This window comes from Camarhynchus parvulus, chromosome 8, assembly GCF_901933205.1.
Source record: "Camarhynchus parvulus chromosome 8, STF_HiC, whole genome shotgun sequence".
Classification (NCBI taxonomy): Eukaryota; Metazoa; Chordata; class Aves; order Passeriformes; family Thraupidae; genus Camarhynchus; species Camarhynchus parvulus.
The window spans coordinates 27,991,734-28,016,440 of record NC_044578.1 but is presented as its reverse complement, the minus strand read 5'-3'; the positions used below and the strand labels follow the sequence as shown (position 1 = coordinate 28,016,440).

At 47.4% G+C, this 24,707-nt stretch overlaps 1 protein-coding gene across 3 annotated transcripts; it reads left to right on the top strand.

Moving 5' to 3' along the window:
* Positions 1-2,751: 2,751 nt before the first annotated feature.
* On the top strand, positions 2,752-23,621 carry RGS8 (regulator of G protein signaling 8). Of its 3 annotated transcripts, XM_030953503.1 has the most exons (6): positions 2,784-2,847; positions 4,643-5,178; positions 6,911-7,012; positions 7,914-7,978; positions 20,485-20,651; positions 23,305-23,621. In XM_030953503.1, exons 2-6 carry the CDS (start codon positions 5,153-5,155, stop codon positions 23,485-23,487), a joined length of 543 nt encoding a protein of 180 aa, XP_030809363.1. In that variant the 5' UTR covers positions 2,784-2,847; positions 4,643-5,152; the 3' UTR covers positions 23,488-23,621. The 3 variants fall into 3 exon arrangements, with proteins under 3 accessions (XP_030809364.1, XP_030809363.1, XP_030809362.1); XM_030953504.1 differs by lacking the exon at positions 4,643-5,178 and having other exon boundaries at positions 2,752-2,847; XM_030953502.1 differs by lacking the exon at positions 2,784-2,847 and having other exon boundaries at positions 4,783-4,821.
* Positions 23,622-24,707: the final 1,086 nt, after the last annotated feature.

Below are 24,707 nucleotides of genomic sequence, written 5' to 3'. Positions count from 1 at the left end.
ACAAATATATAAATGTGTAAAATATGTATAGAACAAAAATATAAATATAAATTTTATATTTACATTTACGTTTATATTTATATTTATATTTATATTTATATTTATATTTATATTTATATTTATATTTATATTTATATTTATACTTATACTTATATTTATATTTAAATGATCTCTCATGATCCAGGGATATCTTCCTCTCAGTGTTGGTGGAGCAGAGTCTGATCTGTTTGGGACTGCAAAAAAAATCCCAGGAAATCTGAGTCCTGGAGCAGAATCACCCTGAGCTGTGTGGATTGAACACTTGAGTGACTTCCTCCAGCCCACCATGTGTTTGTGAGTGAGAGCTCAGGGATGTCCTGGGACTGTTATGAAAACCTTGACACTCCTGACCCCTGCAGTGCCCAGGGGGCACCTGGGGGCATGGAAATGCTGTATAAATCCAAAAATGACACGTTAGAAGTTAAATTTGGCTTGGGTTTTGGGGCAAGGGCTGCAGCTGACTGTTATTTAACTTGGCCAAAGCAGCCTGTGGCAACAGAGGCTGAGGCTGGACCTCAACCTTTGACTGTGCTCAGAGGAGATTTTGCTGGCCAGGGCATTTTTGCAGTGCTTGTCTTCTGATAAGTGGAGATGTGATTAATCCCAGCCAGGACGAGCTGGGCTTTGCCAGGGGAGGATGAGCACAAGGCAAACATCTCCACACAGCCCCAGGCACCGCAGGAGGGGACCCAGGCTGATGGGGAGCTGGGATCTCTGCTGCCCTGCTGCTAATCCCTGTGTTTTTCCAGGAGGTTTTGCAGGACTCTGCCTCTCCCCAGGGATGGGGGCTGCTGATAATGTGCTATCTCAAGGCATGTTTCCTGCTCACAGCACCAGGGTGCCAGGGCCAGCAGTGCTTGAGCAGACAGGAGGGTGACTGCAAGTTTCCAGGGAAAAGGCAATTATTGTATTTGCAGGGATTTTTGTGGTAGGAAGGAGTGATGAATTTGATTTTATGTTTTCAGAAGGCTTATATGATATGATATGATATAATTATATTATATTATATTATATTATATTATATTATATTATATTATATTATATTATATTATATTATATTATATTATATTATATTATATTATATTATATTATATTATATTATATTATATTATATTATATTATATTATATTATATTATAATATTACATTATATTATATTAATATTATACTAATATTACACTAAACTATATTAAAGAATGCAGAGAGGATATTTACAGAATGCTAAAAAGATAATAATGAAAAACTCGTGACTCTTTCTAGAGTCTTGATGTAGCTTGGCACTGATTGGTTAATGAGTGAAAATACTGCAGAAACTAATGAAATAATCACTTGTTGGAGAAATAATTTCTAAACACATTTTACATGAGCAAAACAGAGGAGAAGCAAATGAGATAATTGTTGTTTTTGTTTTTGCCCGAGGCTTCTCAGCTTTCCAGGAGAAAAATCCCGGGCGAAGGAATTTTTCAGAAAATGTGAATGTGAATGTTAAACTGCGGTAGACTTTTTTATCATGGTAATTCTTCTTCTTTCTGTGTTTTTTGCTTGTTTTAGTCAATCACAAAAAAACCCCAAACCCAACAATGGAGAGCAAAAGCAATTTGCTCACTGGTTGAGCTCCCAGTAAGGCTGTGAGTGCTGTGTGACATGGGGCTGTGCTGAGCCCACAGCTGGGGGGTGTTGGTGCCAGGGGTGAGGTTGTTCAGGGTTTGTTACAGTCCCCGTGGTGCCCTGGACATCACACACGTGTTCTCTGGTGGGTGCAGGTGGAAAAAGGGGGATTGCAGCCCATCCTCTGGGCTCAGGGCACCGAGCATGCCCAGCCCAGGTGGGTGCAGGCTGTCTGCCACACCACTGGCTGCATTTTCCCTTCTGTCCTCCGTGCCCAGCAACAAACCCTCCTGCGCTTTGTGCCCGAACCTCCTCCCTTGGCTCTGCTGACACCTTCAGTGGAGCTCTCCCATCCCTCCTGTCTGTGGCAGCTCCTGGAAATGAGCGATTTGGGGGCCCCAAAGCCCCGGGGAGCTGCTGGAATGGACTAGGATGTGCTGGGATGTGCTGGGATGAGCTGGGATGTGCTGGGATGGACTGGGATGAACTGGGGTGTACGGGGAAGTGCTGGGATGCACTGGGATGTGCTGGGATGTGCTGGGATGAGTGGGGATGGGCTGGGGTGTGCTGGGATCCGTGGGGATGGGCTGGGATGAACTGGGATGTACTGGGAAGTGCTGGGATGAGATGGGATATACTGGGATGTGCTGGGATCTGCGGGGATGAGCTGGGGTGTACTGGGGTGAGCTGGGGTGCGCTGGGATGCGCTGAGAAATGCTGGGATGAGCTGGAATGCTCTGGGATGAGCTGGGATGCGCTGGGAAGCGCTGGGAAATGCTGGGATGCGCTGGGATGTGCTGGGATGCGCTGGGGTGATCTGGGATGCGCTGGGATGCGCTGGGATGCGCTGGGATGTGCTGGGATGCTCTGGGATGCGCTGGGATGCGTTGGGATGAGCTGGGATGTGCTGGGATGCGCTGGGGTGATCTGGGATGAGCTGGGATGCTTTGGGATGCGCTGGAATCCTGAGCAGAGCCGGCTGCGCAGCCGGGCTGGGGCTGATGCGAGAGCGGCTCTGGCTGCGCTGCTGCCGCTGCCAGGGGAGGGAAGGGGAGGGCTGGGGAGGGGAGGGGAGGGTGCCGAGGTGTGCCCGTCACCCCGAGCAGGGGGCTGGCCCTGAGGAAGCTCCGCTGTCTCCCCAGAGCCGCTCCGAGCACGCTGTCGGCACAGACCCACCGGCAGGGAGGACAGCTCAAAGGCAGTGAGTATCTGTTTGTCGGTGTCTGTCTGTCTGTCTGTCTGCCTGCAGTGCCTCCGTGCTCGTTTTTTCCCCACGGCTTTCTCTGCATGTGAATGGATGGTCTTAATCTCCCGAAGCCCCCGAGAGATCTCACGGTTTGCTGTTGTGTTCATTTGGCTGGTTGGTTTTTTAACCTTTGTGCTGCTGGTTTTTTTTTTTTTTTGTATTGGGATGGCTTCTTTATCTTTGCCCAGGTGGTTTGATAGCCTGAACGTCCTAATCACAGCCCTCCCTTGCTGTCTGTCAAGGAGAAACCCCCAAAACTCATCCACGATGAGGCTGGTGGCTCTCCTTGACTGGATTCCTTCCATAGGAGGGGGAGGCAGGATGAAGGATGGAGCAGGGGAGGCAAAACCTCTCACCAAGACCTTCAGTGCAATTTGCCAGCCACCACAGATTACGTTTTAAAGCCAAAACTGACGGGATTTATTTGCAAACAGAGGGAGCATCCACGGGGATGGCAGCTGAGCTTTGCCTCCATGGGGAATGCAGGTTCCAGCACCCCTGAAGTCAGACAGACTTTGGGGTCCCAGGGCAGTTGGGTGCTTGCCCTGGGGGTGAGTGGGTGGCAGTGGGGGCGAGCAGGAGGCTCTTTCATAGCAGCCCCCCAAAATTCAGGCTGCCTGAGGAGGCTGCAAGGGGGAGAGAGGGCAGATGGATCTGCTGCCAGCTCAGAGCAGCAGTGGGAAAGAGAAGCAGGAGCTGCTGGACCCTAGGAAGTCATGTGCTGTGGCCCCACATGGGGGTGAGGCTGCTAATGAGGAAATTTAGAGGGGCTTAAGGAATTACAAGGATTGATTTCAGTCAGAGAAGCAGCCGGCCGGGGCGAGGATTAAGGGAATGCACTCACTGGCAGTGCAGCACAATCCCAGCTCCATTAATTTAGTGGGGAAGAGGCTTTGTGCCTTTTTAATGTAATCAGGTTTTAAGAGGGATGGTGCACTGGGCAGCCCAAGCTCCAGGGTCTCCCCCAGCAGAGCAGGGTCCTGGCTCCTTGCACACCCTCTCAGCTCCCATCAGCTCCCTGGGCTCCTCCTGGGTTGTTCCCAGTGACACCACGACATGGAGGGCACCTGGAGCCTGGCAAACCAGAAACCTTTGCCTGTGCTCATTGTGGAGTCCTGTTCTCTGTCCCCTGGCTCTCCTGCCTGCTGGATCTCACCTGCACTCTCTGCTGATGTGAGAGTTGTCAACCAGTGATCCCCATGTGCCACGGCTCATGAGGAACCCACCATCTTCCTTCCTTCCTTCCTTCCTTCCTTCCTTCCTTCCTTCCTTCCTTCCTTCCTTCCTTCCTTCCTTCCTTCCTTCCTTCCTTCCTTCCTTCCTTCCTTCCTTCCTTCCTTCCTTCCTTCCTTCCTTCCTTCCTTCCTTCCTTCCTTCCTTCCTTCCTTCCTTCCTTCCTTCCTTCCTTCCTTCCTTCCTTCCTTCCTTCCTTCCTTCCTTCCTTCCTTCCTTCCTTCCTTCCTTCCTTCCTTCCTTCCTTCCTTCCTTCCTTCCTTCCTTCCTTCCTTCCTTCCTTCCATTTCCTTCCATTTCCTTCCATTTCCTTCCATTTCCTTCCATTTCCTTCCATTTCCTCCCTCTTCCTCCCTCTTCCCCTCCCCTTTTCCCAGCTGTGCATCTCCTTGGTGGCTCCCACCACCCCAGCGAGGCCCTGCTTGCTCTGAGTGGTTTCTGTGTGAGTGCCCGAGCCCTGGTGGTGCCGGAGCAGCCCCTGCAGATGTGTGAAGTCCTGCTGTTGTTCTGTTTGCAGTGCAAGCTCTCCCGTGATGCCTGGCCCCTGGCACCAGCCATGACCTGCAGGGACAGGCACAAGATGTAGTTTGTGACCCTTCCTAGCAAGGCCAGCCTGGAGCTCTGCCCCTTGAGGAGAGACCTTCAGAGGTGCTGGAGGATGAGTGGGACAATGCAGCCAACTCCTGCTGCTCCCTGGTGAGCTGGGACGCCAAACTCACACTGCTTCACTCCTGAAGCTGGACTTGGCCTGGGCTTAGAAGGAAATGCTGTCTCTCCTCTGTGGCCACCCCTCAGCTCTCAACGTCTTCCATTGAACAATTGACTTTCCACTCTAGGAGGCAAGGATCAAATGGGTTGAGGACAACTGGCCCTTCTTGGCTTTGGCAAAGAGGATTCTTTGGTGTATTTTAAAGTGCCAGGACATGAAACAGTAAATCCCTTCTTCCTGCACTCCTGCCTCCTGCAAGCAGCCCTGACTGCAGTCCAAGCCAGCCAGTTAAAGGGTTAACCATAGCTGGATGCCTGAATGGCTGCCTTACTGATCCCACGGAGGTAACTGGAACAAACACAGTGCATCCCCCACCCTGCCATCCTGTCCCTGTCCACCTCGTCCAGCAAGCCCCTCTGCCCACTGCAGTGTCCCTGCTGCCCTTCCCTTGCCTCTCCACCTCCTGCACACCCAATTTCTCTCCCCTTCTCTCTCCCCTGTGCCCTGGCTTGGAAGTCCTGACTGAGAGAAGTGTTTTCCACGAGGAGCCAGCTCCCTGCTCTGATTCCCTGCTGCAGTCCCTTGATCTCAGGCATCCCAGGGGAATGGGAGCAGCGCTGCTGTGCTGACACCTGTCACACCTCTTGCTGGGAAATTCGTGAGCAAACAGAGCAGGGCACGGAAAGGTGGGGGTAGGAGGCATCTGGAGAAGGATCCTGCAGTGGGTTTGGTGTCCAGCTGGGAATGTGGCACTCCCTGTGCTCTCCTCTGGAGTTTGTGCAGTGCCCAGGGCCGTGGGGCCAGAGTTGGAGGCTGTGCAACAATTCCCGTGGCTGAGGAGTTCCTGGGTTTTGTGCTTGTTAAACGCTGTGAGCTGCCTGTGCTGCACCAGGGAGACACTCGGTGCATTTAATTAACATTTAATTTGCTTGAAGATTACATTAAAATGTGCAATAATAGAAGCTCTCCGAAGGGCGGGAGGAGAAGGGGGAAACAGGCGCGCTCCAGATTGGCTCAGGCACTGGCGCTGAAGTGTTCTGCAAGAATTACAGATGGAAGGGGGAAAAATGCTCTACTTGTGCAGCCACAGAGAGTATTGGGCATCTGTTTGGGAGCAGGGCTTTCAGCAGCTCCAAAGGATGTCCAGCAGCTGAGATGGGGTCACTGAATGTTCCTCCCATGGTCCCGAGGAGAGGATGGCCCAGTTTGATATCCAGAGAATCTCCAAGAGGAGACACCCTCGGGCTGGAGAGGCAGATCACAGAGCCCATGCAAACCCAAGAAGCAGCCCCCACATGTTTTTGGGGAGAGGGTGATGCCAGTCCCGTGCAATGCATGTGCTCCCTTTCCCTGTCCCTCTGCCCTGCCCATCCTGGGTTATGTAATGAAGGATGCTGCGGCTGCTGTCCTGGGAAGGGGCTGGGCAAGGACACCAGGGGCTGGCATGGGATTGAAGGCTCTGGGGCTGGGCTGAAATTTAGAGGAAAAAAGCTATAAAGGCATTTTCTGCCTGGGTAAGCGTGTCAGGAAACAGACAGTTTGATCCTGCTTATGTAACCCTGAGTCTAAAGAAGCCGCTCGGGATCGATCCTGGCTGGGAACTCAGGGGGCTGCAGCACAGGCTCACCTTGCAGGTGCCTTCCTACTCCTCTCCTTCCTCCAGCACCCTCCACCTCAGGTATTTGTGCTGGTTTTGGTGCTGCTGGAACGTGGTGACCAATTTCTTGTACTGCTGCCCATTGCTCTCCTCCCACACCCGACCAGAGCAGGACTTTCCAAGAAACCATCCCAAAATGCAGCCCTTCAAAGCCTTTCTGCCAGCCAAGGCAGCTGAAAGCCTGGTGTGAGGGAGCCTTCAGCTGCTCTGGTGCTGTGTTCACCCTTAACATCAGCCTGGAGATGTCTCAGGGTCCCTCTCACACACGAGGGAACCAAGGACACAGATCTGGCACAGAGGTTTTTCTTTTTTTTTTTTTGGGTTTGTTCTTTTTCTTTTGCCAAGGTGGCTAGACTTATAATCATCCTGTTCTTTGGTTTTCCCCTGCTAACACCCCTGCTTCCCCACCTCGACCACAGGAGCAGAGGGATGAGGACTCGCCTGGGCTGCCTGTCTCACAAATCAGACTCATATAATGATTTCACAGCTATTCTTCCGGACAAGCCCAACCGGGCTTTGAAGTGAGTATAGCTGCAGCATCCCACCCCAACCCCACTCCTGCCCTTCCCCTCCCCACCCATCACCTCCCTCCCTGCAGTATTGTCTTCCTTTTGCTGTGTTTTGTACGAGCTGTGAGTGCTTCCAGGAGGAAAACAAACTGGCACTGATCCAGCAGGAACAGCCTCGGGAAATTCCTGGATCTGTGGCACTGTGAGACAGGACGAGCTCCCAGTCCCCACCGCTGTGGGTGGGACACGTCTGCACCTCTTTGGGGATGTAATTTACACCTCTGTCATCACAAACCCGAGCCTGAGCAGTTGGCTTGGTGTAAGAGGTGACCCAAAATTTCAGGTCATCTTCAGCTCAGCCTTGTATTTGACACTGCAAAAATTCGGGTGATGGTTTGCAAAATGCTGGAGGGAGATGCTTCAACCCCCTCCAGAGTCCTGATTTGAGGAGTGTGGGATGGGACTCATCTGATCACAAGTCCCTGCTTCCACCTGAGATAAGATCTGTCCTTCCCCTGAAAGGCAAGCAAGAGAAATAAACACTCCTGCAGGGCTGAGTTCCATTTCACCTGACTTTTGGCTTTTACAATGTAAATGTCTGCATCTGAGCTCGTTTCCTGGGCCTCTGCTCAGAGTCAATGAGGAAAAATTGGTGCCTTTTTGGGCATGATTCATCTGGCCTATTTTACCTGCCTGCCTGGGGAATGTGAGCTGAGCAGAGTCCCTGCAGGTCCCCTGGGATGTCCTCCCTGATTCTAAAGGAAGCCCAGGGTCACTTGGCTCAGTTCTACACCCTAGCCCTCCAAAACCAGGTGAGAGGAATTCCAGCTTTCCTCGGTGTCCTCAGCAAACAGCTCCAGAGGGGATGAGCAGCTGTGGGTTGTCTGTAACTTACTCCTTCCTTTCCTTACAGAAGACTGTCAACAGAAGAAGCTACAAGATGGGCAGACTCTTTTGATGTCCTTTTGTCCCATAAATGTGAGTAGAGATCAAATTCTACCTTTTTTTCCCCTCCACTTCCCTTAACCCCTGTCCGGGGACGTGGTCCCCCAGAGCTGCTCACTCCCCAGCAGCCACCATCCTTTACAGGCAGGAAAAAAGAGAATTTTGTGTGTTCCCTTCACATCTTTGCTCCTGACCACGAGGAAAACCACAACTGCTAAAGCCATCAGCCCAAGGTGCTGCTTTTTGCAGCTCAGCACCCTTGACCAGCTTGCCCTGGCACAGAGGAATCCCCCTTGGTCCCCCTGAGCTGCAGTTACCACAGCAAACCCGAAAATTTCACATCCAGAGCCCTCATGCCAACCTATAATCAGCAACCCCTGCTCTGTTCAGTCCTGTGAGTTCTGTTCTGCAAATATTGCTCTGCTTCAGCAGCATTTTCACACTGAGAAGTTATAAACAAAGCAAAGTTCCCAGTATGGGTTCATTCATGGGCTTCTATTGAAGCAAAAAACCCAAATGAGTTGAGGTTGGGGAAAAGTCACCGTGGGTGCTGAACTCTTTCATGGCAGTAAGGAGCTGTCTGGCTTGCTTAGAGACCCAGGTTTTCCTTACATTTTAAAATGTAAGTGTAAATTATGTTATTAAGCTAATTTTAAGGTAATTTTGCCAGGTTTCTACTGAGATGACAACAGTTTTGGCAGGGAATTAAGTGACAACTTTAAACAGGCAGGCTGACCAAGGCAGGAAAAAGCAGGATGTAATTTTAGCAGCAGTATCTAGTTGAGATCATTGCTCTTGCAGCCAATAGGGGAAAAAATATATGGTGTAGCTGGGTATGGCTAAAAAGGAACGTTTCTTTTGTGGAAATTCAGAAAAAGAAGGAGAAAATACAGCAATGAGATTGTAGGGTACCTGGGGGATGGAGAAAGGGGAGGGCAGGATTTTCACGCCCCTGTTATCATCCTGAACTCAAACCCATTTCTTCTTCAGTGGTGTAAAAGTAGAAATTTTCTTTATTAGACTGCAGAAGAAGGGCTTGGATTACAAACCCCAGTGAATTTACCCACCTGTGTCCTGATGTTATACAGATTCTTCCCTCTTCAGCTGACTACTGCAAAAATGCAAAATCAAACCTCAGTTCAATGATTTTGTCCAGCAGCCTCCACAAGGGTGTCTGATTTTATTAATAAATTAGCCTTAGAGAGTGATAAATGAATTATCAAGACCTTTCCCATCTCTTACAATGGAAAGTAATTCTGATAACTCTCTGGCACTAATGAAAAATATTCAGTTTCTAATGAAAAATATTCAGTTCCTAATGGCAACAGAAGGTGATCTTTAAAATTTAAATTAATCTATTTTTATCAGCAGTCACGGTGACATTGCCTGGTGATTGGTTGGTGACAAAAAAATTTGTTGTTTAATAAACTACTTTCTAAAGGAATATTTTATAACTGCTCTGCACCTGAAGTTTCTGGAATTGCCAGCCTGGCAGTCAAGGGTTATAATGATGCAAATGCAAAAAGTTCTGTTGAAACAGAAGTGTTATTTTAGTTACACCGGTTTAAAGGAGAGAACAGCACATACTCGTGGAATTAATTATATTGTACAAGTTGCATTTTTGCTGTTAGGATGTGCTGATGTTACACAGGTAAGGGAGCCTTGTGCCTTAACTGGCTGAAATCTGGGATTAAATAAAGCTGTGCCTGGCCTGCTGGCATCTGTCTGTGAGGGAAGCTGCCAGCAGAAATTCTGCTATGAGTGCCAAGAGGAGGACAGAACTGCTCCAGTCTAATTTTCCCAGCATTAGCCAGGGAAAATTGGAATTCATGCTCGGGGGCATGGGCTCAGCACCAGCTGGGCTTGGGGAGAATTCCCCCTGGGGCTCACAGCATCAGCAGGTAGAGCACTTGTGCTTGACACATCTGTCAGAAAGTGTCTTCACTAGATGGACAGCTCATTTATTTTGGGAAGGGGATTGTGATTTCAGGGGGTTGTGTGGTGCTTTTGCTGCAGTCAGATGGATTTGGTGCCTTCCAGGCAAACTGTTCTCCAGGGAAAATAAACCCCAAAGTGCTGGAGCAGGGCTCAGGAGCTGATGGAGCAGCTGAAAATGGGGCAGACCTTGTGGGAAACATTGCCAGGGGTGGGACTGAAATAGGGCTCTCCTTGAGCCAGGTCTCATGAGCTCTTGGAGATCTATTTCACACCCAAGATAGCTCAGCTACCTTAGAAGGCATAAAATCAGCAGGATGGCTTCTGTGGTAGTGTTGGGGAAAAAAAAAAGGTTTTAATAAAAGGCAAAATAATAATCTCTTTACAGAGAAAAACCGAGCCAGGTGCAAGAGGTTCTTGCTCCTGGTAAAACACCTCACAAAAGCCATTAGCTTCTTTGTTATCTTCTTTTTTTCTAGTAAATGGCTCAGGTAGGACTTTTGGCTTCTGTCCAGTTAGCTATCCTTAAATTGGAAGTCCCCAAAGTCCTATGAGATGCCTTTTCACCCAACTGAGGAGAGAAACTTCTGAGCTTATTTCCTTTATAAAGGGACAAATGATAGCTTTGTCACTCCATCAACAAGGGGCACATTCCTATATTGGACAAGTGACAAAATTGCTCCAAGGAGCAAGAATGTGGAAGCTGGGCTCCAAAGTGCCCAGCTGAGCAGGCTGCCCTCGTGCAGGGAGCAGGTTCAGAGACCTGCAGTACTCTGGGAGATGGGAAAAAACACTTCCTATTCCCTTCCTATTTTCATGAGTCTCCAAAAGCTTTCTTGTTGGATTATACTGATTTAGAGATGGGGTAACTGAGAAGTGTTTTAAAAACTTTTATTCCATTTTCAGTCTCATGAGAAGGGTGAGGCAATACAGATGCTGTAATTCACACCACCACAATCAGAAGCCAATTATGTCTTAGAAGGAAATGCTGTCTCTCCTCTGTGGCCATCCCTCAACTCTCAACATCTTCCACTGAATAACTGACTTTCCACTCTAGGAGGCAAGGATCAAATGGGTTGAAGACAACTGGCCCTTCTTAGCTTATAAACTTATATATGAGCTTATAATGCTTATAAGCATTTCTTGGCCTATCAGCTTTAGCCACACCATGCTGTAAATGCCTTAAAGCCTTAAATCTGAAATTACCCCTCATGGGTCCTAACACAATGCATCTTTCATAGTTCTAGTTCTCCAAAGTATCCAGTTTTATTTACAAAACCGTCCTTTGAAACTTGTTTCTAGTTCCATTTCTCTCTCAACAATATCTGTCCTATTCTATGGCATTTCTAAATCTGCATTTCTTATCTCAAGGTTTGCATTCAGATGCACACTGTGTGAGCCTTCTGTCAGGCTTTTAGAATTCTTTACAAATCCATTTCCCACCGTTTTCAAACAGAAGTGACCTGAGCAGTGTCATGCATTAATTACACAGATTCCATGGAGAGTCCATGGGGATTTGAGCCGCCTGGTCTAGTGGGAGGTGTCCCTGCCCATGGCAGAGGGGTTGGAATGATTTTTAAGGGGGTGGAGATGATTTTTAAGGTCCCTCTTAGCCCAAACCATTGTGTGATTCCATGATCACCTTTGCCAGACATCCCTTGAAGTGTTGGTGGTCCTGGGGAGCTCCCCCTGCTCTCCCCTCTCCCTCCTGAAGAATGAATGACTGTGCAGGTAATGTTTGATCCTGTTGTGGGAGGAGGACTGAAATCCCTTGGGATTTGAAGCAGTTGTTTTCTCCCATGGGTTGGAATGAGATGATTTTTAAGGTCCCTTGCAGACCAAACCATTGTGTGATTCCATGATCACCTTTGCCAGACATCCTTTGAAGTGTTGGTGGCCCTGGGGAGCTGCCCCTGATCTCCCCTCTCCCTCCTGAAGAATGAATGACTGACTGCAGGTAATGTTTGATCCTGTTGTGGGAGGAGGATTGAAATCCCTTGGGATTTGAAGCAGTTGTTTTCTCCTGGGTGATTCCAGGCTGGGTAATGCCCTTGTCTCTGCACAGACTGGTCTGATTTGGATTTATTCCCCGAGCCATTCAAAGGATAATTTGAGCTGACAAGTTATTTGAGTTAACAAGACACTGTGAGTAGGAAATGCAGGAGGGCTCTCCCCACCTCCCTTTTGTGCTGGCCCTGGCACTGAATTCCCTCATCCCTCCTGGAGTGAGCAGTGCTGAGCAGCAGGATGCAGCAGCTCCACATCCATAGGTCAATGCAATGAAATCCTAATGGTTTTTGTTAATGGGCAGAGCAAATCAACTCAGAAACCCTGGGGTCAGGCAGACAATCCCTATTTTACACCTGTCTGAGCTCACTGACACGTTCCCTGGGGTCAGGGCTTCTGAGCAAGCAACAGGAGAGGGAGCCTGATGCTGTTCTTGCCAGGGAATTGGCAGAGTAAGAGGAAGACCATGTGCAGCGTTTCTTTGGGTGCCCAGGGAGGAAAAGCAGTGGTTTTAACACGCTGGATTTTGGCAACTTTCCCCATTTTGTGCCAGGGAAGTGAGCTCAGCATGGTCCCCAGAGTGTGAGTGCATGCTTGTGAGTAAGTGAGGAGTAATCCCCTCCCTGTGCCCGTGCCCAGGAGGGTGGCCAGATGAGGATTTCGTCTGACAGCCTGCTGGAGGGAAGTACAAGCCACAGCATGTCTCATTCTGCATCCCCCACAGGGCTGGACACACAGAGTTTTGTTCCTCCAGCATCCAGCAGGACAATCTGTCCTCAACCCTTGGTCAGCTTCTCACCCCACACCAAAAACATTCGTCCTGAATTGCCACCTTTATCTCAAGGGTGATTTTTCTCTGGATTTTTGGAAATCTGGAGGAAAAGGTGATTTTTCTCTGGATTTTTTTTTTGTGATCTCCGCGCTCTTCCTCCCAAACTTTATTGTTGTTCTCCGCCTCCTGTTGTCTACACATTCCTTCACTTCCTACACAGCACAGGAATATCCCAACCTACTCCCAGCTCTTTCTGAGCCAGAAGAGCATTAGCATTGTGCTGCTGACAGGCAGCTGAGATGAAGGGAAGCTCTGCTCAGCAGCAGTGGGAGCACATTCGTGTGCTGTGCAGAGAAATTGTGACCTTGTCCCTCCAGCCCTGCACCCAACACCTTCCAGGGAGCCAATCCATCCATCCACCAGCCACAGGGACGCACCTTTGCTCCCTGCTTGCTCAGGGGGTGAAACACATGCATTAAATAAATGACTGGGGATTGCTTTCTTGCTCTGACAGTGGCAGGTGCTTGGTTATTAAACTGCCTGAATGATTTAGGCCACTAATCTGGGCTATTCCTCATGCTGATAAAGCTTAGCTAAGCCCTGTCTTGTGTTTTTGCTCCCCACCCCAGTCCCTTCTTGCTGGGTAGGATCCACTTTCCATCTCCTGAATGGGATTTCAGGAGTCCCTGTCCTCACATGGGCATTGACCTGCCTGGCACTGCCCATTCATGAAACAAATTCCTGGCACGGCCTCACTCACAGATGATCTGCAGTATGGGGGTGTTGAAGGAGTTTTGAGTTAGATCTCTGAGTTTTTTTAGATGATGCCATTTATTTTTCTTATCTTCTACACAAACAGGAAGGGTGAATTTGTCTCACATCTTCACAGCATGGTTCAGAAGGTCACAAGACCCCTAGTTACAAGCCCTTTTAAGGATTTATTGACCAATAAATCACTGCCAACAAGGATATTTATGTTTTTGACCCAATCCTTACATATTTTGTCTTGTGGACTCATGCTATAGTGTAAGCTTTCTTAGCCAATCATGTTATGACACACAAACCTACAGCACTGCATCCTAAACTCCCTGTTTACCTTTGCAACTAATTTTATTTTTTCTCTATCTTAAGCTCTAAAACTCTAAACTCTCCTCTTCTTAACTTAACATGTCTCTGCTTTAAAATCCACATTCCCACTTCTGGCACCTAAGTTTGGAAGCATTTCCCAAGGTCTCAGATCAAATCCTGTGTTAAATTCTAAGCTTTGGCTTACAGGCCCAAAGCTCTGAGAATTCCCTGCATTTCAGATTCCAGCACTGCAGGATCCTGAGCAATGTCTGAGCACTTGCACAATCCCCTCTTCATGTTCCTCAGTCAGTCTGAAAGGAGAGCAGGGCATTTTGAAGCTTTGAAGATCTATACTGCAAAAGTAAAATATCAAATGTCTGCTGCTTCTCCCTCAGACTCCCAACATCCAGTAAAGAGCTCTGCTTCTTTGCCTTCAATTTACCTGCTCCACCAGGATCAATTTCCTCCTTTGGCTTCAAGCAAAGGACTCTTGAGGCAAATTCCTGAATAATTGTCCAACAGTTGTCCTGAAGGGCTGTGCAGCAGCACATCCTGTCCTCCTGAGTGGCCATGCCTTTGGGGCTCAGGTTGGGGATTATTTTGTGCTGCTACCTCTGCAGAATTCTGATCCTGCTTTTAACTTCTGTGCTTTCTAACACATCCCTCTGGAATTGCATACTGGGATTTTTCAGCAGGTGAAATCTCTCTCCTGCTTGTATCACACTGCACTCCAGTGGTAGTTGCTCTGGAATAAAAGATGTCCAGTTGTCTGGTTTATTGAAAAGTTAAAATTTCTGTGGTTTCTCTGTAAAGCATCCCCCTGGAACTGCACACTGGGATATTTCAGGAGGTGAAATTTCTCTCCTGCTCATAGTACAATGCAGTCCGGTGGTGGTTACCTTGGAAAAAAAGATGTCCAGTTGTCCAGCTAATTAAAAAGTTAAAAGTTGTACAGTTAATTTCTCTGCTTTCTCCGAATTGCACACTGGGATTTTTCAGGAGGTGAAATCTCTCTCCTGCTGGTATCACACTGGACTCCAGTGGTAGTTGCTCTGGAATAAAAGATGTCCAGTTGTCCAGTTAATTGAAAAGTTAAAATTTCTTTGCTTTCTCTGTAAAGCATCCCCCTGGAACTGCACACTGGGATTTTTCAGGAGGTGAAATCTCTCTCCTGCTTATAGTACAATGCATTCCAGTGGTGGTTACCTTGGAAAAAAAGATGTCCAGTGTCCAGTTAATTAAAAAGTTAAAAGTTGTCCAGTTAATCTCTATGCTTTCTAAAGCATCCCTCTGGAATTGCACACTGGGATTTTTCAGCAGGTGAAATCTCTCTCCTGCTTGTATCACACTGCACTCCAGTGGTGATTGCTCTGGGAAAAAAAAGATGTCCAGATGTCCAGTATATTAAAAAGTTAAAATTTCTGTGCTTTCTCTGTAAAGCATCCCCCTGGAACTGCACACTGGGATTCTTCAGAAGGTGAAATCTCTCTCCTGCTTGTATCACACTGCACTCCAGTGGTGATTGTCCTGGGAAAAAAAGATGTGCAGTTAGGTGGGATGAGCTTTGAAATGCCGATCATTCATGAGAGATCATTCCATGAAAGCCTTGATGTGCTCTGAAGGAGAGGAGCAGGTTCAAGTCAACATCCAGGTCAAATCCCAGCTCAGGTGGTGGCAGCTCCCATGCCCAATTGTCCTCCTGCCCTTCCAGTCACACTTGTCATTGTTCCATGACAAACTGCAGGCAGTGATTGCCCAAACCTGGCTCTCAGGCACAGCTGGGAAGGCTGGCAGGCAGCCAAGGGTTAAAGATGAAAATGATGGCAAACCAGGCAGTCAGGGCTGAGCTCTCCTGCACCCAAAGTGTCCCAGCAAGGCCCTCACAGGTTCAGCCTCACCATCTGCAGCTCCTCCAAGGCTCTGGGGACTGCATGACAGGAGTGGATAAAAAAAGCAGAGAACAGCCAGACACTATTATTTATCCATTCACTGTCTAAACTTATTTCAGGATCAAAAGGAGCTGATTGACATGAGAGCAGGAGGCAGAGCTCATGGAAACCTCCTGGTCCCAGGGGAACCTGCTGCAGCTGCTCTCTGGGGCAGGGCTGTAGCAAATGCCTTTCTCTCCTTGTCACTCATGACATTCCCTTCTTTTAGCAGTTATTACATTTGTCAGGTATTTTATTTCTCAGGTATTATATTTTTCAGATATTATATTTTTCAGGTATTTTATTTTCCAGGTATTTTATTTTTTAGGTATTCTATTTTTCAGATATTATATTTTTCAGATATTATATCTTCCAGGTATTTTATTTCTCAGGTATTTTATTTCTCAGGTATTGTATTTTTCAGATATGATATTTTACAGGTGTTTTATTCTTCAAGTATTTTTTTCAGGTATTTTGTTTCTCAGGTATTACATTTTTCAGATATGATACTTTTCAGGTATTTTATTTTTCAGGTATTATATTTTTCAGATATGGTATTTTTCAGGTATTTTATATTTCAGGTATTAGATTTTTTCAGATATGATATTTTTTCAGGTGTTTTATTTCTCAGGTATTATAGTTTTCAGATATTATATTTTTCAGGTATTTTATTTTTCAGATATTTTGTTTCTCAGGTATCCTATTTTTTTAGATATTCTATTCTGCATCAGTGTCCTCTTGCAGATGTGGTACTTTCATGCAACTCTGCTATTCCTGCAAGTGATCCTCTGTCAGTGCTGCAGCTCTGGGGCTGTTGTAGAGGAAAAGGGGGGAAAAAAAGACCAGGGCATAGGCAGGGAAGCAAAACCTCAGCAGAGACTGCAGAGACATAGCAGTGTGCTTGTGTGCTGGAATATTTTATGTCAAGCATCGTAGGAGCTGATGATTGATAAAATGACATAGATCTCGAGGAACTGGAACTTTCTCCCTGTTTTATTTCCTTCTTTCTGAAAGCTGCCAGCATGCAAAGACTCTTTGCTCTGCTCTTCAGTCCTTCCCTTGCTCTCACACAGGCCCTGTGAATTTTACAGGCACTAAGGGGGACACAGCTTTTGGGAAATGGTGCTGTGTCCCAGATTTCAGGAAGGGAAGCAGCTCTACAACACCCCTCACCTTCACCATATTTATCTGTCACCGTATTTGCCCTATCCAAGGTGGATAATAGCAGGTAGATAACAGCAGGACAGGTGCCCTGCTCCTTTGGCATTCTGCTCTGGGGCTGGTATCACAACATTGCCCCAGGCTTGGACCCACAATGTGCAGTGTCACTTGGATGAGAGGCCCTTTTTTTGTCTACTCTAGCAGTGAAAAGCCCTGATCTCCTCCTAAAATTGCTCGAAGGAAGAAGTGTCAGAAGGAGCTGGAATAATGCAGCTATTTCTGGGGCTGACAGCAGGAGGGAGCATGGCTGAGATGGGATGGATCCATTTTTATGCTGATAGCAGGCTGCTGATGGAGCAGCCAGTGCAAAAAAAAAAACCAAAAAACCAAAAAAACAAAAAACCAAATGGAGGAGCTTTGAGGAAGGCAGGGAAGAGAGGTTTAGGCTGTACTTTGGGCTTGTCTGGCCTTTCCTTTTCCCTCTGAGGATCTGGGCAGTCAGACATCTCCTCTGACTGACACACAGACAGAAATAGGATTGTTTGGTGCTGTTCAATACCCAGGGCCACTTCTTAGGGCTTGAGGTTTCAGAGGGAGCTGGAAAATATCTAAGTTATTACCAGAAACAACGGGAGCAGGAAGAAGTTTAGGACATGAAAGGGAGATGCAGGGCAGTGTTACATTGCTATGGATCTGTAGCACACAGAGCAAATAGATATATACAGCATATAGAGAGCATATAAATAGCATATAATGTATAAGCTATAGTTTTATACATTATATATATATAAAATATGTGTTATATATATAATTATAAATATAAATGTAAATATATATACTATATATATACACTATACTATATATATAGTATAGTATATATATAAATATATATAGGCATACTATATATATATAATTATAAATATAAATGTAAAAATATATATACACTATATATATATATATATATATATATATATATATATAGCATATAGTTAGTATATACAGCATATAGAAGGAACTGTTTGAACAGCCTGTTTGGGAAAATGTTAGGATTTTCCACAGAGATCTGGACAAGCTTGAGAAATGAGCCCATGGAAACCTCAGGTCTAACAAGACCAAGGGCAAGGTGCTGCACCTGGATTACCCCCAAAAATCATTCTAGGCTGGATTAACCCCAAAATCAGTCCATATCTAAGTTATTGCCAGAAACAAGGGGAGCAGGAAGAAGTTTAGGACATGCAAGGGAGATGCAGGGCAGTGTTACATTTCTATATCTGTAGCACACATAGCATATAGATAGATATATATAGCATATAAATAGTATATAATATATAAGATATATTTTTATATATTAAAAATAATATAGAAATATTATATCTATCATATGTGTAATATATATATATAATATATATAATATATTATATATAGCATATAATATATCTCTTATATAGAGCATATAGTTAGCATATCCAGCATATAGAAGGAACTGTTTGAACAGCCTCTTTGGGAAAATGTTAGGATTTTCCACTGGGATCTGGACAAGCTTGAGAAATGAGCCCATGGAAAACTCACGAGGTTTAACAAGACCAAGTGCAAAGTGCTGCACCTGGATTACCCCCAAAATCAATCCAGGATGGAGGATGAACAGATCAAGAGCAGCCCTGCCCAGAAGGACTTGAGGATGATGGTGGAGGAGAGGCTGGACATGCCTTGTCCTTGCTCCCTTCATCCTTCCAGGGAGTCTGACCTCACCAGGCTCATCCCCAGTTCCATCAATATTTTTAGACAGTTGCTTGGAAGTAGCCAAGAGCTTTCCAGTCATGAACTACAAAAACCTGGATGCTATTGCAAAAGACCAGGAAGAATTAGAAACACATTACTGGAAAAAAAAAAATAAAAAGGAGAATCTAACTTTATCCTGAGGAGAAAGGGGATGTGTGAAGCCTTCAGCTGCATCAACTCCCCTGGTGCTGTTCAGGGAAAGGAAATAAAAAACAATGGCTGTGCCCATAAATAGGCCCAGGCAGGGGTTTAACACAGATTGCCTAATAAATCTTTCCATATTTCTAATCTGCCCTGGCTGACTCAGATTGCATTACTGAAATGCCACAATTGCTGAGCATTAGCAAGTGATAAGCACACTTTTACCACTGACTAGACAAGCTGTAATTAGGCCAAGTCCTTTCCCTCTCCCCTTTACTGGAGCTGTAACAGACTCTCTGCAAGCTTTCCTCTGTTTAAATAAGAACTAAAAATGGCACAAGGCAATAAAGCAAAATGACAGAAAACATAGGGGACAAGTCCACATCAGCCATGTTTTATTGAAGGTTTTTTAGTGGCAGATAGGGCCTTATAAAGTGTGGTATTAACATGACCTGAACCTTGATAATTCCATGAGTAATTTTCCAAAGGGTGGGTGTCCCAGTCCCAAGGAAAGCCTTTTGCCACCTTAGCAAAGGAAAACACTTTTTCAGAGTTACATCAAGTGATGTTTGGCTTTGTGGCAGCTCACAGGAGCCTGGCTCATCAGTGGTGTAAGCTATGGATGCATCCTGGGATGGCAGAGCTTGGGAGAAATATCAAATTGTCTTTGGTAGGCTGGGGCGGGTGGAAGGATGTCTGAGAATGGAACAGCTCCCTGCCTTCTCTTGATGCCTCAGGTTTGAGCTTTTATATTTTTCAGGTTCTGTGCTGCTTTGGTGTGTGGGTCTGGGCTTCATATGAGGGGATGGTGAGCTCTGTGCACAGAGCAGGGAGACAAAACAATTCCTGCTCCAGCTGGGGACCAGGGACAAATGATCCAAATCTCAGCACCAAGAGCACAAACAACGTGGGCTGGAGAGAGAAAAACAAGAAGGATGGGACTGCATGGGCTGAAGCTGGAATTGGACAATTAACTCCAATGGAGCAGAACTTATAAAAATGTGAGATCTTGTGACCAAGCTCTCTTTTGCTTCCATCTTGGAGCCATCCAGGCAGAGCCATGACTCCGGTACTGCCAGAATTAGGCCGTTTGAAGGCTCTTTAATAAAAATCCTCTTTATTCCTCTTAACTCTGCCCAGCCTCTGCTCCAGCTCCTCAAGGCATCACTCTTATCACCAGGTCTATGTACAAATCACAAAAAGGACGGGATTGCTGGGAACGTGCCTTGAGCTGGTTTATTTTCCAGCATCAGTCTCATTCCATGGTTATGACAATGGAAGATGCCATCAGCTCACATCCCAGGCAGCGGACCAAGAACTCAATGTTACAACTTTAAATTTTTTTGACCAATCCCACAAAGCAAAAGCACACTGACAGTGGTTCTATCCAATCACTATAAGCACAGGTACCTTTGGTTAAAACAACGCCTGCTTATTTTGAACTTGTAAGCCTTAAAACACAATGCACAGGGCTCCATTATTAAGGTTAGAACTTCCTAATATCTTGCTAGATAAACTTTTCTGTAGCTTAGGGAGTTATTCTAGACAAGTGTTAATACACAGATCTTTGTTCTATTTGTCCTTACTTTTCCACTTCTTACATAATATTTCTGCTGACCAATCTCATGGCTACTGCTTAGCTCCAATCCCAGTTCTGCTGTCTCTGAGGCCTGCCTTTTGCAGCTTTCCCAAAACCCTCTGGTTTTATGGATCCCCACAACCCTCTCCTCCCTGTGTGTCTCTGGCAGATGGGCTGGCAGCTTTCCGTGCTTTCCTGAAGACCGAGTTCAGCGAGGAGAACCTGGAGTTCTGGCTGGCCTGCGAGGACTTCAAGAAGACGCGCTCGGCGGCCAAGCTGGCCTCCAAGGCCCAGCGCATCTTCGAGGAGTTCATCGACGTGCAGGCCCCTCGGGAGGTGGGTATGGGGTGCCACAGCACGCCCAGGGCACTCAGCAGTATTGGAATTTTATACCAATATTGCCGGATGGAACGTCCCTGGGCTGGTCTGGCCCTTGCTGCTTGACCGAAGGCGGCAGCTGAGGTTGTTTCACCTCAGAGGCACCTTTGGCTGGCTGGATGCTGCAGCTGGGCGCTTGGGACAAGTCCAGGCATGCAGGAGCTCAGGTTTACCTCTGGTGGAGAGGCTTCAAGGCAAGGTGAAGCTAAGGAGTAGGTTCTGATGGAGGGTTTTGATCTAGAGCTTTATTCCTGGCCCACAGGCCACTGAATGCAGCAACAGCTCCAACAGAACCACAGCGTGGTTGCAGTGTCTTTTAACCCCGGGGAGAGGGGCAGGGAAGGGGTAGGGAGCCACCAACCAGGTAAGGGGGGAAGTCTCAGGGGACAAAGGACACCTGGATGGCCCAATGTCCCTCAAGGGGTGTAAGGCATCTTTTGAACTCTGCCAACCACATGATGCCCTTGCTGGAATGCCAAGATTGGCGGACAGCACTCAGCAGGGGCAAGGGAGGGGAAGGGAGAGGAGATTGGCACACCTGGGGAAGGAACCAGGATAACTGAGACAGGCTCTTACATCACACCTCAACACAGCAGGGCTCTCACCCCCAGCTGGGTGCTCTCCCTCTCTCCCTTCCCTCTCAGAGCGTGGCTAAGGATGGTGGCCGTGCCATCCTGGCTGCTCCAGCTGCCTCTGCTCGCCCTGACTCATCCCTGATGAGGGAGACTGCTTTGATGATACTGAATTAGTCACAGCCAGGGAGTTCACTGGCAGCCTCAGCCTACATTTCCTAACCTCACTGAGCTCTCCAGGAGCATTTCACAGCGCTCCTGTCATTTCTGTCAGCCTTCAGCAGGCTGTTGGGCTCTTCCCTGGCAGGACACTTTGCACAGGACCATCCCACCCATGAGTGGAACAAAGCCCTGAGGGAGCTGGAGGTGTTTATCCTGGAGAAAAGGAGACTCAGAGGTGACCTTATGACTCTCTACAGCTCCCTGAAAGGTGCCTGTGCTCAGGTGGGGCTGGGCTCTTTCTCCAGCAGCACTGACACAACCAGAGCACACAGCCTCCAGCTGCACCAAGGGAAATACAGGTTGAATATTAGGAAGAAGTTTTTCACAGAAAGAGTGATAAAGTTCTGGAATGTTCTGCCCAGGGAGGTGGTGGAGTCCCCATCCCTGGGTGTGTTTAACAAAGCCTGGATGTGGCACTGGGTGCCAGGGTTTAGTTGAGGTGTTGGGGCTGGGTTGGACTCGATGATCTTGGAGGTCTCTTCCAACCCAGTGATTCTGTGAATTCTGTGAATTCTGTGAATTCTGTGAGTAACTTGTTGACTCCCAAGGGAGGAGAGCTTCTGACTAACTCCCCCCTCACCCAGACCTCCTGAGAGATGCAAACAATAACTACGAGACGAACAGAAAATGCAGTCACACCCTGGAGCCTGGGATGGTTAAATCCTCTTTCAAGCACTCCACAGGCTGATGGCACTGCCAGGTCCTGCTGATGGCACTGCCAGGTCCTGCCTGGTGACCACACTGGGTCGTGTCACTGCAATCACAGCACAGCCAGGGGGGCTCTCACTGCACCCAGCCCCTCCTGCTCCTGCATGTGTGCCTGTCAGGGACCCAAAAAGGGCTCATTTTCCTCATTTTCCTCCCTCTCCCAGCCAGTAAAGCCATTGCAAGGCCGCTGGGAAGGACCCAGATTCACACTGAGGTGTGTGGGGGTCTCAATGCTCTCCTTTGAGCATTTTCCCACAGTTATTCAGGAAGCCAAATGAGATTTTAAGGACTGGAAGGCTGATTTTTGGTTAGAAATAGGAATGCAGGTAGGATGGGGGTCCTTCCTACAATTTGGTCCTGTGGTGATGTTTCCTTAGCACTGTTACATAATTTTGGCATGCTTAGAATATGAAATTATTAGAGCTAATCCATACTGCTGACATCCATGTTGAGGCAGACAGCTTTACTTTCCAGGCTCCTTCCAGTTTGGACACTGAATTAATAACAACAAATAACATTTTTTTTTCAGCCATTTTTTCCTTCCAGACAATAACCCTAAAAAGTGCTGATTATCCTGCTAGGGAAGGAGAGCAGGAAAACTCCACTGACTGCCTTTGCAAACAAATGGCAGTCATAACATTTATTTTTCCAAGCCTCTCCTCCAGATATTGTAACATGAAGCTGGTATGGGAAAAATCAAACAGTTTATTTTAGATCAACCAAGTTTGGAGACATTTAATAAGAATGTACTAGTGGTTTAAACCCAGTTGAAAGTTTATTCACCCATTTATTAGGCGTGTGGTGAAGAGGAGAGGGAGCAGGAGAGAGGTTAGGCTGAGTCAGCAGCTTTAGGTGATGTGCTGCCTAAGAGCCTGAATGAAAGTAATTTCAAAAGTGATTTCAGTAAAAATAAAGTGATTTCAGAAGTGCTCAGATCACTATAAACCCAACTTTTCCAGGCTTGGGGCAGGATTCACAGCCCTGGATCACTGTGGGGGCTGTTCAGGGGTAGGAGCTTGGTTCCACAGCCATGGCAGAGAGGGAATGAGCCATTTGAAGGAGGCCAGCTGGACACTCAGTGCCAAACTCTCTTCTGCTGCTTTCCCCAGGTGAACATAGACTTCCAGACACGGGAGCTGACCAGAAGAAATGTGCAGGAGCCCTCCCTGTCTTGCTTTGACCAAGCTCAGGGGAAGGTGCACAGCCTGATGGAGAAAGACTCGTACCCCAGGTTCCTGAGATCCAAAATTTACACAGACCTGCTGTCTCAGACCCAGAGGAGGCTCAGCTAGGACAGCCACAGGGCCCTCAGAAACCACGTGCTTCCCTCAACAGCCAAATCCCATCTCTAAATGTGAAACTTTCTTGGTGTTCAAAGCAGTGGGAATGGGAAAAGAGGGAGAAGGGGCAGAGGAAGCTTCCAGAGAGTGATCCAGGCGTGGTATTAAGACTCTTTGACTATCTGTGCTTTTTTTTTTTTTAGCAGTAGCACCTTGCAGTCATTCCCTCTGTCTAGCACAAACCCACAACCCTCTCAGGGTCACCTGTGGGCAAGGCAGGTTCCCTTTGAAATGGCTGGGTTGGTTTGTGTGTAAATAACACCTTTCCATCCTTCCACACGTCTCTCCCTGTCTCTCGCCTCTCCCTTGTGCTCAGGAGGGCCCCGAGGGCAGTGCTGACACTTGTGAAGCCACAGCCAGCCCAGATCTCACCCTGCTGGGGTCTGGGACTGAGGGGAAGGAGACAGGAGACAAAGGCACAGGGTTCAATCCCTTTCTAGAAATGGGAATAATCAGCAAACTCAGCTCACCTCCCTATTTATTTTGCACACTTTATGGCTTGGCTGCCGCCCTGTCACTGCCCCTTTTCCTTCAGGGATGGAGGCTCAGAGTATTCCCAAGGAGCTGAGTTTTCCTCATAAGGAAGGTAATCCTAAAAGTCCTCACTAGGCCTGGGCAGGCAAGTCTCCTAATGTGAATGATTGTTTTTAGTGGCTGTTATTTATTTGTGTGGTAGCTCTGTCTCAGCCATCATGCAGGCTCTGTTGTGCTGGGCACTGGACCAAAGCCCAGCACAAAGGGGCTCCTGGCTGCCCTAGGCTTGGTGGCTCCTCAGGAGGGACCTGTTGGAACCCTCTGGCCCTTGCAGGGGTGTAGGAAAAGCACAAAGCCCCTCTGCCACAGCAGATGGCATTTTTCATGGGGTACCTGGCCAGTGGCAACGTGAAAAATCCCATTTCTATTTTTGTTATTTCCCTTGTACTGCCTGTTCCCACTCTCTGAGTGGGTTCAGTGCCCTGCAAAGAGCTCCCCAGCACACAGACCCTGCTGCAGGGTGCTTGCCCCCAATGGGACACAAAGCATGGAGTGAGCAGGATGGGTGTTGGGGGGTGCAGGGGGGTGTGAGGGGCTCCTTGGCCCTGTTCCCATAGCCTGGATGGCACTGCAGGAGAATTCTCTGTGCACATGCCAGGGGTGCAGCACCTCCTCTGGGCTGGGCAATAATTCCTCCC

Excerpts from the sequence above, each read along its gene's own strand:
- RGS8 (XM_030953502.1), top strand. The coding sequence starts at position 4,784 with ATGAGTGGGACAATGCAGCCAACTCCTGCTGCTCCCTG. Across the intron at positions 7,979-20,484 it reads TGTCCTTTTGTCCCATAAAT|ATGGGCTGGCAGCTTTCCGT; the intron begins GTGAGTAGAGAT and ends TGTCTCTGGCAG. Across the intron at positions 20,652-23,304 it reads ACGTGCAGGCCCCTCGGGAG|GTGAACATAGACTTCCAGAC; the intron begins GTGGGTATGGGG and ends TGCTTTCCCCAG.